This window comes from Gekko japonicus, unplaced genomic scaffold, assembly GCF_001447785.1.
Source record: "Gekko japonicus isolate JY-2015 unplaced genomic scaffold, Gekko_japonicus_V1.1 scaffold744, whole genome shotgun sequence".
NCBI classification, from domain to species: domain Eukaryota; kingdom Metazoa; phylum Chordata; class Lepidosauria; order Squamata; family Gekkonidae; genus Gekko; species Gekko japonicus.
In genome coordinates this window covers 177,659-191,173 of record NW_015165258.1, presented here as the reverse complement: position 1 = coordinate 191,173, position 13,515 = coordinate 177,659, and the positions used below count along the sequence as shown (strand labels likewise).

Below are 13,515 nucleotides of genomic sequence, written 5' to 3'. Positions count from 1 at the left end.
AGAAACTGCTCTTTTTCAAGGACAGCTGTGCCAGAGCCTGTGACTGACCCAAGGTCACATCAGCAGGTGCAAGTGGAGGAGTGGGGAATCAAACCCGGTTCTCCCAGATTAGAGTCCGCACACTTAACCACTACACCAAACTGGCTCTCTAATATTTGTTTCTTCAAATTTCCCTCAGCTGCACTACACAGGTGAAAGCCTGCTTTTTCAAGCTGCCCTCAGCCGCCCTACGCATATGATTCATTCAAGATATGTTAGCAACAGCAGCCAGGGAGTAAGGATGCAGCAAAGGACACAATAGGGTGCATTAGTGGTGCAGAACTGGGTGAAACAAAAGGGTGACTATTCAGACTTGTGGAATCTCTGTGTGAAGCAGACATTTTAATGCCCATGAAATCACAAGGTTGGGAATTCCCAGATTTGCTATCGGTCCAGTGCATTTTATTGTACTTTCCCCTCCAAGACGTCCGAGGCACTGCGTCTTCAGACCCTGCAAGGACTGTGCAGCCTGGTTCCAGGTCCCAAGGGGGTCAGATCTTCCAGAGGGCAATGGAAGCTGGGCAAGGCAAGGCTGCGGCTCAGGGGAAGAGCCTCTCCTTTGCCTGCAGGAGGCCCCAGGTTCAGTCCCCAGCATGTCCAATTGAAAGGGTGAGGAAGACCAAGGGTATAACCCAGTAAAAGGCAGGATCACTTGGGGGAAGTGCTATTGCTCTGTGGCAGAACCTCTGCTTTGCATGCAGAAGGACTTGGTTCAGTCCTCTGTATCCCCAACTAAACGGGTCGGGTATGATCTCCCCCTGAGCCCCTGGAGAACCTCTGACAGTCTGATTAGGCTGTACTGGCCTTGATAGACTAATGATCTCATTCGCTGTGGCAGCATCATGTGTACCTGTTCAGATCAATTTATTTGTTTATTTATTTATTTATATCTTCGATTTCTACCCCGCTCCAACCCCGAAGGGTCTCTGAGCGGCTTCCAAATTCCAAATGTATCCCTAACTAAGGCCACATGTCTACAGGGGTTGGGGCTGCCTACCGCCACCCAGGTGGCAGGGCTCGCTGTTTTTCTTGGTTGTTCTTCCCGGGCGGTCTTTCGGGTGTCAGTGCTCGGTTCCTGGTGTGGTCGTCCGGTCCGGCGGCTTCTTTCTTTCTTTCTTTCTTTCTTTCTTTCTTTCTTTCTTTCTTTCTTTCTTTCTTTCTGTGGGCTCATCTGGTATGTGGGTCGTATCGACTTACAGCCCAGCTAACGTCCATACGGCTCCGCTGCGCTTGCGTCACGTCACCACGTCCTTCTGTAGCTCCGCCTCTGTCCCCACCTCCATCGCTCCGCTTGCCTTCGCTCTGCTGCTCCGACGCTACGCCACTCCATCGCCGCCATTTCCACCGTCACCGCCGCCGCTGCAGTCGCTTCTACTGCTCCTGCCACACACACCCGTACACACACCAAGCATCTTGTGGGAGGGGGGACTGAATCTTCTATGGCTCTGTGCTACCATTTAAATCTTCATGCCAACAGAGGAGCCCAAACAGCAAAGGAAGGGCTGAACTTGACTCTTCTCCCCTGGTGGACTAGTTTTCTACTTGCAAGGAGGGTGGTTTTTATTTTTTACACTGTGAATGCTTTCAAAACTGGTACCTACCGCTCACACACAGACTGGACCCATCCATTTCCCCATTTCAGCATCCCGCTGCTTTATTCAGCTGCACTTGAAGAGCCACTGATAGTCTGAGGGGGGAAACCTGGTTTCCCAAAGAAAGCAAAGGAAGTTGGTGGCGAAATGGGTGACAGGTGGCCTTCCCCACTGTCCATGCAAGGCTTCCTAGCAACAGCGTTTCCCTCCTCTTTCTAATTCTCCCATGTCACAAAGGATATCAAGTAGCCAGCAGGCAAAAGAAGAGGAAGAAGAGGAAAGAACTGCCTTTGTAGAGATCCAAGCAGAATTTCAACTACTGACCTAGAAACGGAAAGTTCATTGCCCAATTGCCAGCCCCTTGAGCCGTCTGTATTCAGCTCTGCAACAGCTCAGGTGGGGGCCAGACATTGAACTGGCAATGAACTGTGGAACGCAATGCACGGATGTGTCGTTGGGGGCCTTGCGTGTCACCATAGTTCCTTAAATAATCAGCTGGAAAAGAACATTATTGCCCTGCGCGTAATAAATGTAAACAGTTGCCAAGACAGCGAGCAATGAATTAAATTGCTTTATCGAGGGCTGCCACTACGACAGCAGTGGCTCTTCCATGCAAGTGCCAAAGCGTCGTTTTTGCGGGGGAGGCAATAAAACAGACCTCCTGGATCTGCGGGGCCCCTTTAGAAAGAAGCATTTCTAATCATCTCCATAACGTGAAAATCTCTCTCGTGAGAGAGGTGGGAAGGAAGACACAATAGCCGGGCTGTGGGCTGCCACATTTATCTTCATGAGTGAGACATCCTTACCTTCCCCTCCCCCCCACGAAGGATGGATGTGAGCAGAGATCAGACAGCATGTGCTACAGAACCCTTCTGGACCTCTCCTCCCACCGTCCTTCAGCTCATGGCAGCAACTCCCAAAAGGCATCTGAGGGCACGCAAGGGAAATTTTACTGTGTCATGGCAAAGGAGAACTGTTGTATCTCTGCATGAGTCACCAATCCATCCTTCCAGTGAGTTCCTGAAGGGGACAGGGCAACCCTGCTGACTCTCTGGACTGGATATGATGGGACCACTGGGTCACTTCTGAAACGGAGATGCGACATCTTTGTATGAGTCACCGCTCAGCGCTTGCCTCCTTCCACAGAACAATGACTCACATTGGAACCCAGAGAGTGGGCAGATAATTCTCACATTTACCTAATTAATTAATTCATAGCCCTGAAATCTATTTCCAGTGCAGAGTCGCCTCCTCTCCTGTTCCATTATCACACAATGGCATGGTGAATTAGAAAACCATGAATTGGAAGGCTTATTCCCCATTGGAGAAGCCAGAGTTAGTGGGGCAGAGTTTTACAGTGCAATCCTCTGCAGAGTTAACTCCAGTCTTAATCCATTGAAATGAATGGACTGATACTAGAGTAAGTGTGCATAGGACTGCACTGTTAGACTACCAAGGCCAGAACTAGTGGATGTTCCAATCCTTGCAAGTAATGTGCTGGGAAATCAAACTTGCAACTGCTCGCGGTGCCTGTTACCCCTCAATCAACCACACTTTCAAATTGCTGATTTTCCTCACTTTACCATCCCTGTTTTGAGTGTCTCTCTGCCACTGCTCAGTTAGCAGCGTTCCTTTTCACCAAGGCAACCACCTGGTAGCTGCTGTCAGTCCATGCTCAAACTAACTGGATGGCTGGGAACTGAAATATTCTTGACCTTCTGAATCAATCCAGAGGCTGCAAAAACTAGTTCTCATCAATCCTGCTAAGAAGCTATTCTTGAGAAGAGTCGTTTACAGAGAAGGTAAGTTCCAGTCAGGTCCTGTCTTTTAAGGGGAGCGGCAGAAGAGCCTCTGCTTTGAGTGCAGAAGGCCCCAGCTTCAATCCCCGGGTCCCTCTGGCATCTCCCGGTAAAAGGAACAGGGAGTACGAGATGTAACCCAATAGAAGGCAGCTTCATGGGTACACATGTGTTAGTAGTAGGGGGGCTGCAGCTCTGCACAAGAGCCCCTGCTTGGCACGCAGAAGGTTCCCAGTTCAATCCCCAGGATCTCTAGTTAAAAGGACTGGGAACTAGATGATATGAAAAGACCTCTACCTGGATCCGGAAATAGATGAGAATTCTATGAAAGGACCTCTACTTGAGTCCCTGCAGAGCCGCTACCCGGAGCGGTGGCGCAGGCGGTAAGTGAAGCCTGCATTACATCTGGCCAAACAGCTCCGGCTGTTCGAGCCCCACCGCGTACGGAGTGAGCTTCCGGCCCTATGTCCCAGCTCCCGCCCACCCAGCGACTCGAAAGCCCGTTAAAGGGCAAATAGACAAATGGGTACCTGCTCTTAGAGCGGGGGGGCACCCGTCGCTTGCGGTGTAGCGGCGGCGTGAGCGGTGGCGGAGAAAAGATGGCGGCTGGCGAGGCAATGTGAGTGAAAGGAGGCTGGGCCGGCAAAGCATGGAGGCGGGGCGACGCAGCAGGCCGGAGCCTACTGGACAGAGGCCAGCAGCGAGCATGCACGGACGTGCGCTCGGTCCAAGCCCAAAGGGGTCGCAACAGCCAGGAAGTCGCAAAAAAGCAAAGACCAGCGCCAGGAGGACGTCGTCGACCGAGCTCCCGCGGACAACAACAACGCGCTACAGGGTGCCTGGTAGGCTAGTCACTCTCCCCCTTGTATGTATGTGGCCCTAGGTTAGGATTGGCATTAATGGAACATGTAAACCGCTCGGAGCCCTCAGGGGGCCCCTGCTTCCGGCCGCCCCGCTTCCAGACCTCATTCAACCAGGAGGAGGCAGGAGAAGAGGGAGGGTAAGTTGCTTCCTCCCCGCCTCTCCCCACCCCTGCCTGCCTGGGGCCAGGGAGGGCCTTGGTGGGGCTTCCTCACACTCCCACTGGCCTTGCAGGTCCACCGCCGGGCCCCTGATGTCAGGGGGTGTGGCATATGCTAATGAGTTATGCTAATGAGTTCCCCTAGCTCTTTTTCTACGAAATGACCCCTGGTGAGCGGTATATAAATTGAAGGAAATAAATAAATAAATAAATAAATACCCGTCAGAGTAGACAATACAGACCTTGACGGATGGACCGGGGGGGGGTCTGATTCAGTTGAAGGCCCCTTCGTGTGTTTATTTAAAGACCGGTCCATAGCAGCAGTCTACTCCCCCCACCACCACCTCAGAAAGGGATGGGTTGTAGCTGGGGTGGGCTGGCAGGGAAGGGAGCAGGCACAAGTTGCCGCCGGAACACTCCTAGGATGTCCAACCGGGATGCCTGAAACACTGCAAGTGGTTTGGGGGGGGACTGAGCTCAGGCGCTTTCGCCCTTCAATAGCTTGCACGACAGATGAGGGACTCTGTGGCTGCACATACTTTCTGAGGCACGTCACACTGATTATCCAAAGAAATCTGAACTGGGGTGGGGAGGAACCAGCAGAGTCAACAGGCAGGCATCAGGGCAACTAATTCTATGCAGATTTATGGACGGATCAGAAGCAGAGGATAGAGACGAGGAAGATCTCTTGTCCAAAGCACATTAACATAAAATCCAGCACATTACATATTTGGGGGGAGGGGGGGCTGTAAGCAAGCCCTGTCCTATCGTCTCCAGATTATGATGAAGAACCTAATTGCACTTCCACCGTTTATTCGCACTAGTCAGCTGCTATTTAATCACCGCACAATAACGGCCTTTTTAATGACATTAGGGGCCATTATGACCGTAATCAGCCCATAAGCCTTGCCTCTCTCGCATCTGCTTGCGCCCGAGTCTGCCAGCACCGTCAGCAAGCTGAGAGCTGCGAGGAGCCCAAGGTAGAAGAGCCGCACACCAGCACGAGTCGGTTCAGGACAGGGGCCGATGAACCACGAAGCAGACTGAGCGCGTGCTGAGGGCACCAGGGCCAAAGGGGGCACCACAAAGTTGGGGGAAGGGTGAAGAGCTTAGTTTGTACAGTCTATGGTGTTATCCTATGAATACGTTTTTGTATTGCTGCAACCTGCATTGTATATCTGGTCAGACAGGTCAACCACTAAAATGGACTGGGGGGGGGTTCAGTGTGGGAAGACGGGGGGGCCCCAAGACTGGTCAGTGCTCAGGGCACCCGGGAGCCTTAATCCGCCCCTGGCTCAGGAGGAAAGAGGGAGGGGTGATGCAGTTTCCTGTGAAAACTCTCCCAATGGGTCGACAAAACATGGGATATATATATGCTGGAAAACTTCTCTATACATGACACAACGCACCAACATGAAGTGGAATTTTATAACCCATTAAATATATGGTATCCCATTCTGGATAAAATTAACATAAATAAATTTGATTGGGAAAACATCTCTGAAGCGAAATACAAGTTAATGCTTTATAATTGAACTATAATACCTTGTCAATTAAAAAAAAAAAACTCTCCCAGGAAAAGTGTTCTTAGGGCTGTTTGGGAGCAATCCTCACCAGGTCTACGCAGAAGCGAGTCCGATTTTAGTCAATGGAAATGTTCTTGGTGTCACACGGTTAGGAAGAAATCCTGAGCAACTCTACTCAGAAGTAAGTCCTTAGGATCGCAGCCTTAATGTGTGTTGCAGGCAGCTCAGGGAGTTCTGTCCAAAGTTTTTTGTTGTTGTTATTGTTGCTGCCGTTGTTCTTTTTAATTTGGACCTGATTGAACTGTTCTATTGAGCCCTGCAGTCAGGCCTGTCGCCATGGTGGGGTATTTAGGGGTGGAGATCCACCACCCACAAGCCCTGCCCCACCCCCAGTGCACCTAGACCCACATTGGCGGGAAGGCTGGGGAAAGAAAGGGAAGCGGCACTGCTGCTTCTGGTCAGTTTCACCCCCCCCATCAGCTGTTAGGTTTAACCCCTGAAAGGAGGGAAGTGAAACTGACCAGAAGGGGGTCAGGGCGCTTTCCCCCCCCCGGTCCCCCCGGGGGGGGGGGGGGGGGGCTGGGGAAGGAAAGAGAGAGAGAGAGAGAAGGCAGGGTGATGGTGGTGGGGAAGACAATCTCTCTCCTTCCCTTAACTTTCCATAGCATGGGGGGTGGGGGGGAAGCCAATTTCTCTCACCTGGGGTGCCAGTTTCCAGGTAGTGGCTGGAGACCCCCCTGGCATTACACCTGATCTCCAGGTGGACTCTATGGCATTATACCCCATTGAAGTCCCTCCCCTCCCCAAACCCCGTGGTCCTCAGGCTTCACTCCCAAAATCTCCAGTTATTTATTATTTTTAACTCTAAGCAGTGGCCATGAGCAGTGGCTCACACAGAGCTGAAACATGCAGCCTCCTCCAAGGACCGGTCATCGCCCTGCATCAGGGCCCAATCATAGATTGGCAGTGGAACAAACGACTCTCAGCGGAGGCAGTTCAGAAAGAGACATGGGCAATCCTGGGTCACCCAGAGAGACAGCAGGCAGCCTCCTCAGTGGCCCCCCCAGGGGGGGGGTTTGGGGGGGGGGGTTTCCTTCATTCCTCATGAAATACTAATGCCCATCTTGCAGCAAAATATCTGTCTCAGACCTTAGTTCAGGAATTGCTAGTCTAGGAAAAAGAAAAGACCATCAGCTTCTGTTTTCTGACAGTCACTAACCCCTTCCTTGTGAATTGCAAATACCTTCAGGGCTATTTTTGGGCAGGAACGCACAGGAACGGAGTCCCGGCTGGCTCCCAAGTTGGCCATGCCCAGCAGGAACTCATTAGCATAACAGGCCACACCCAACAGCAGGAACTCATTAGGACTGGTTACATTCGGGGTGTGTGGCCTAACATGCAAAGGAGTTCCTACTACCAAAAAAGGCCCTGGGTTTTGACAACAGACAAGGTAAACAGAATAAGAAGCAAAAGGTGGGTGTGGCTGGATGAGCACACTTCTGGTAACATGGGGGTGTGGCCTAATATGCCAATGATCTGTGCTGTCGGGGTGTGGCCTAATATGCTAATAGGTTTCTGCTGTTGGGTGTGGCCTGTTATGCTAATGAGTTCCTGCTGGGCTTTTTCCACAAAAAGAGCCCTGCCTAACCTACTCTGGATCTAGTGGGTTTTCCCCCTCTCAACCCTTCCTCAGGATCAACTGATGTGACCCTCCTCTTAATGGGAGAAAGGCTGGATGCTAATCTAACAAATATAATAATGGGGTCGCCGTGAAGCTGAAGATGATGACATTTGCAAAGTATTCTAAATGTACTGAAAAGTACAAAAAAGGAGGACTTGCCGTAAATCCCCTGCGGTTTCCCGGGCTGTGTAATTCAGGGTATTTGCATGCATATGGTATCAGTGGTTCTAGCAGATGAGAATTAATGGGATAGCTATGATGGAAGGGGGACGGAGGGAGGGGACAGAAAAACTAAGCACACTCTGGGAAGTGAGGGGGGGGGGTATGTGCACTTACTTGTAATAACAGACATCGTAGCCCACTCGAATCCAGTGAGGCCTGCCCTGGAGAGCTTCCTTCACTGAATACATGACCGGCTGCATGCCTGCACAAAACAACACAACAGCTGTGTTACCTTAAAATCAAATGTTTTTAAGACGAAGACAGATGTAACATGCACAGAGCAGTGGGAATACTCTGGTGGTGCGATCATTCCAAAAGTAGGGCTTCTTCTTCAGGGCTGAGCACTGAGAACGCTGGGAATTTCCTCTGATTGGCTGGCCTGTGTGATGTCACTAAGAAGTCTGGCTTTCCTTTCCTTTTTGGTTTCATCAGATGGCAAAGGAAGGGGTAGTGCATTATTTTTTCCCCATTTTTTCCACCTGAAACACAGAGGGAGGCCCAAGACTGGGGGGCTCAGCCAGCAATCCAGTCACTGCTCTGCACCTTTGTCATTTCCACTGCAAAAGGAAGAGGAAGCAGACCAGGAACTCCAGTTTTACATTATATCTGTCTTCACCCTTGCTCTTCCAAAGCCACTGCTGGCTCTCTGCTTAACTATGATTAAAACAAATAGGTAGGAGGTTGTTGCCTTAGGGCAGTGGTGGCGAACCTATGGCACGGGTACCAGAGGTGGCACTCAGAGCCCTCTCTGTGGGCACGCGTGCCATCGCCCCAGCCAGACCCAGACCATCATTAAAGTGTCAAATTCTCCACCAAATAATTTCAAGTAAATGAAAGCATTTGGGATTGCTTTCCTTACCTTGTTTGGATCATCTTATGTTAATGTATGAGTTGTTTTTTCTAAAGTAAAACCTCAGTATTCAGGTTAAATTGCAGTGTTGGCACTTTGCGATAAATAAGTGGGGTTTGGGTTGCAGTTTGGGCACTCGGTCTCTAAAAGGTTCGCCATCACTGCCTTAGGTTTTGGGTTTTTTTGTTCTGTTTGTAACACAATGCCCTTCAGTCCAGATCATTAGAACACAGAACAGAACACAAGTAAAGTTTCCCTGGATACATTGTGGGCATATCCAGATTCCAGACTACAGACTGGAAAATGATTTAATCATCGTTTCCTGTCCATGAGAACCAGAGGTGGGAAGGGTCTCTACCATGAAATCATCAGCACGAGGATTCTCAATACTCCTTCAGCAAATGCTGGGAGATACGGAGCCGGGGCCTGGGAAGCATGGAGTTTACGGAGTTGCCATCCCACCGGTGGGGCGAGGGGATCCCCTGATTTCAGGAGCCCCAATCTGCTGTGGCCCAGCTAGCCAGCAGTGGAAGCCCCACCCCCCAAAAGCCCCCTCCCAGCACCACCAGCATGATGACATCATCCGGGAGTGACGTCGTTTCCTATGTTGGGGGCAACACTCGAGGTTTAGGGCAAAACTCTATGGTTTTGAGGCCAAAAAAAAACATGGAGCTTGAGCCAAAACCTAGAGTGTCACCCCAATCATTGGAAATGTGATGACCTCACTTCTGGTGACATCATCACAGCACATGTGCCAGAAGATCTCCAAGGAGGAACCGGGAAACCCCCCACTAGCAGCCAGGTAGGACCTGTCAACCCTAACAGAGGATGTGACATCACTTCCAGGTTGCCTCTGTTTGGTTTTCACCACCGAGACATGGGGAAATTCCTAGAACATCACTATGGGGAGGCCATATTTTCTCTCAGTTCCTCAGAGACAGGAAATTAGGGCTGGTGGCCAGTAATTCCCCACCCGAGGCATGTAAATAGGAGGCCTAATCAGAACCATCAGCAAACTATAGTTCTCGGGATTCTTGCAAGAGGCTATGACAGTTAAATGTATTTAAAACTGGCTTAGGTAAGCAGAGCAGATAGACTGTATAAAAAACAGACTTTGCTAGACATGATGATAGGAAAGCTGTGGACAACTGTCTCATTACAAAAAGGGGGGGTAAGGAAGAGCCCCAGAGGGAGGGCAATTTGGACCACAGCCATGGTGCTGTGGGGGAGGGCCATAACCCTTCTGCCAGCCTCGTTTTTCTCAAACCCATATCCAGAGCTCCTATTTGCAGGGGGATCATATGGGCATTATACAGGGACACGTATGGTTCCCCACAGGGCTATTTTGGGGCAGGAACGCACAGGAACAGAGTTCCGGCTGGCTCCTGAGTTGGCCACGCCCAGCAGGAACTAATTAGCATAATAGGCCACACCCAACAGCATAAACTCATTAGGACTGGCTACATTAGGGGTGTGTGGCCTAACATGCAAAGACGTTCCTGCTACAAAAAAAGCCCTGGCCGTTTTGACAATAAACAAAGTAAACAGAATAAGAAGCAAAAGGTGGGTGTGGCTGGATGACCACACTTCTGGTAACATAGGGTGTGGCCTAATATGCTAATGAGATGTGCTGTTAGGGTGTGGCCTAATATGCTAATGAGTTCTTGCTGTTGGGTGTGGCCTATTATGCTAATGAGTTCCTGCTGGGCTTTTTCTGCAAAAAAAGCCCTGGGGACAGACAGGAGGCTGAGGAAACGACAAGAGAGTGTGGGGGGGTTATCCCCCCTCACCTTGCTTTATGGTTCTGCTCTGAATCTGGGGGTGGGGAGGTGCCGTTTACTCTGTGCAAAAGATGGAAATTTGTTCACTGATTTCCAAACATCACATATCATAAATTGGCCCAAAGACTATGTTCAGTGGGAAACCAAGCAGATCTTGCTATGCCGGGAAGTTACAAAGAGAATTCTACAGGAACGGAGAGGGAAAAAGCAGCTGGGCATACAAATCAGGAAAATGAAGTCATGACATTTTTTTCCAGAACTAATCTCCTACGCCCTCCAGGACGATAGACTGTGGGAGCATGCATAACCTTTCCAGTATTAAAAGTCTGCACTTTTCCCCCCTCCACATTCCTCCACTCTCTTGATGGACTCCACTCCACTGAAATTTATAGTGTGCCCCCCACGAGGCAGGGAACAGTTGTGTATAAAGTGCCACTCACATTGGTCATGCTGTAGAAAACCTTTCCCCCTGTTTTCCTGCCCATATCAAAGTAGTGGATGCAACAGAAGATTGGTGTGGAAACACAGACCTTCCACAAACAGTCATTAAAAGTACGCCAGTCAAGTTAGTCATATGCAATTAAGATTCAATCTACTGTGAACCCAAATAGAAATCAAAAGGGAGCAATTTGGAACTCCCAGCACCCCAAATCTCCCTTTCCTGGATTCTGTAAACTCTCAGGGACTTTACAGGTATTGCTTTCTCTCCCACTTTCCTTTTTCCCTTTAACTGAATCTCAGCTACTTTCAATATTCTATCCTTCATGGATCATGTTCAGTCCTCATTTAGCTTTTGAGGAGTTTCTTTCCTTCTGGTTAATTAAAGATGTTATTTTTTTTCTTTGCATTCCTGGGGACAAAAGACCTACTGCTTTGCAGTTGGTCTTTTAATCCACCTTTCATTCTTCACATAGAGGCCAGCCAGTTGACTATTTGAATAGTGTTGATAGTCTTCGCTGCTTGGGTCCTACTATATTTCTGGTGCTTTACTGCTTTGAGATGTGGAGGCTTTCTTTTAGTCATCTTGGTTAGTGGTTAGTGGTGGACCTCTCCTCCACAAATCTGTTTAAGACTCTTTTACAGCCATCTATCTTTGTGGCCTTTACTATGGCCCCTGCCACACGGCAGGGGAAAAAGTGGCAAAAAGCGTGGCTTTTAAAAACCGCGCCAAAGTTGACACGGTGCGGCGGGATCCCATGGATCCCCCGGGCGCGCCGCCTTTTCTCCCCGGCACGATCAGACGCCGGGGAGAAAACTCAGGTCAGACGCCGAGCCAGCCGAACCGCGCATGTCCGAGCATGCGCAGTTCGGCTCGGAGCCGGGGAGAAAACTCAGGTCAGACGCCGAGCCAGCCGAACCGCGCATGTCCGAGCATGCGCAGTTCGGCTCGGAGCCGGGGATGCGCCGGCACATCCTTGCGCCGGCGATCAGACACCCGGTTTGTGGCGCGGCAGGGAGATGAACCACCTCGGTAGGTGGTTCTTACTTGAGCCGCATCATCGAGTGGATGGGCCAGTTCGGGGACGGAAGCACCACGCTTCCTAGATGTTGTGGTGTGATCGCGCTGGTTTGATCCGCCCCCGAACTGTCCCGCTACTGGCCCAAATCCCCTCGTGTGAACGGGGCCTATGTCTACTCTCAGTGAATTACATCATTTTCGCTAGAATGAAGTCCAGTGGCACCGTTAAGCCCAACAAAGTTTCATTCAAGGTATGAGTTCATACCTTCAATAAAGCTTTGTTGGTCTTAAAGATGCCACTGGACTCAGACTTTGTCCCACTGCCTCAGACTACCACAGCTGCCGACCTGGATCTATAATTTTCACTACTCACTGAGCGAAGGTGTCCTCCCTCTTGTCTGTCCTGAATCTACTGTCAATCCACTGGGTAAAGAAACAGTGAAGAAGAGGGAATCAAGTTATCTCACAGCCCCCTTCAAGTTCTGACTCAACCAAAGGGGCTCACTGCGTGTGCGGATGGAAACCTCCGCTTTGCACCAACAGGGCTCTTACCATAGTTGAACTGGCTGTTGGGCTTCTCACAGTTGATGATGTTGAAGCGGTAGGGAGTGGCTGACTTCATGGCGCTGACCTCAAAGTAGAACCACTGCTGGTGCTGGGAAGTGTTGACATCAGCGTTGAGGATCAGGTCATATTCAAACCTGGACCACAAAGCCACAGCAGCAATGAGTTAAGGATCAAACGGCGAAACGAGGCATTCTCCGCGGAGAATGGCCCAGGCAGCACAGCCAACAAATGCAGCAAGCAAGGCAGAATGCCGGTCTACTGGGTTGTACTCTGGGGGGCCACTGGATTAGGAGGGAGGAGAGAAAGGTTTAGAAGAGCCTCACTGGAGAGCCAGTGTGGTGTCGTGGTTAAGTGCGCGGACTCTAATCTGGGAGAACCGGGTTTGATTCCCCACTCCTCCACTTGCACCTGCTGGTATGACCTTGGGCAAGCCATAGTTCTGGCACAGCTGTCCTTGAAAAAGAGCAGTTTCTGTCAAGAGCTCTCTCAGCCCCGCCTACCTCACGGGGTGTCTGTTGTGGGGAGGGGAAGGGAAAGGAGTTTGTCAGCTGCTCTGAGACTCCTTTGGGCAGTGAAGGGCGGGGTGTAAATCCAATCTCCTCTTCTTCTTCTTCATTTATTTATTTATTTATTTATTAGATTTATATCTTGCCCTTCCCAGATGGGCTCAGGGCAGCTTCCAACAGCGGCAAATGCCATAACAAACAGTTAAAACAGTATAAAACAATCAATAAATAAAGTGCGGTGCTCTAGATATTAACTTATCTCTCCAAGATGGGATCCCTTTATCACCTAGCCTGACAACATAGGTTCTTGGTCACCTAGGCATCTTCCCAGGGCCGGTTCACTTATAGATCTAATCCACCGTCATAGATGGCAACTCGGTGGTGGCTTCATCTTTGAAGCATGTCTGCATACCGTTTATGAATCATTACAGTCCAGGCAGAAGCAGCAGAATCCAGCAGAGACATGTGCATT

General features: G+C 50.2%; 1 protein-coding gene across 1 annotated transcript in view; it reads right to left on the bottom strand.

Moving 5' to 3' along the window:
* AGBL1 (ATP/GTP binding protein-like 1) overlaps positions 1 to 13,515 on the bottom strand; it is a 346,662-nt gene that overhangs the window by 322,175 nt on the left and 10,972 nt on the right. Inside the window, exons 7-8 of the mRNA XM_015410173.1 lie at positions 12,523 to 12,671; positions 7,995 to 8,082 (exon numbers count right to left, since the gene is read on the bottom strand). Of these exons, the coding sequence (XP_015265659.1) occupies positions 7,995 to 8,082; positions 12,523 to 12,671 (237 nt within the window). The remainder of the gene's footprint in view (positions 1 to 7,994; positions 8,083 to 12,522; positions 12,672 to 13,515) is intronic.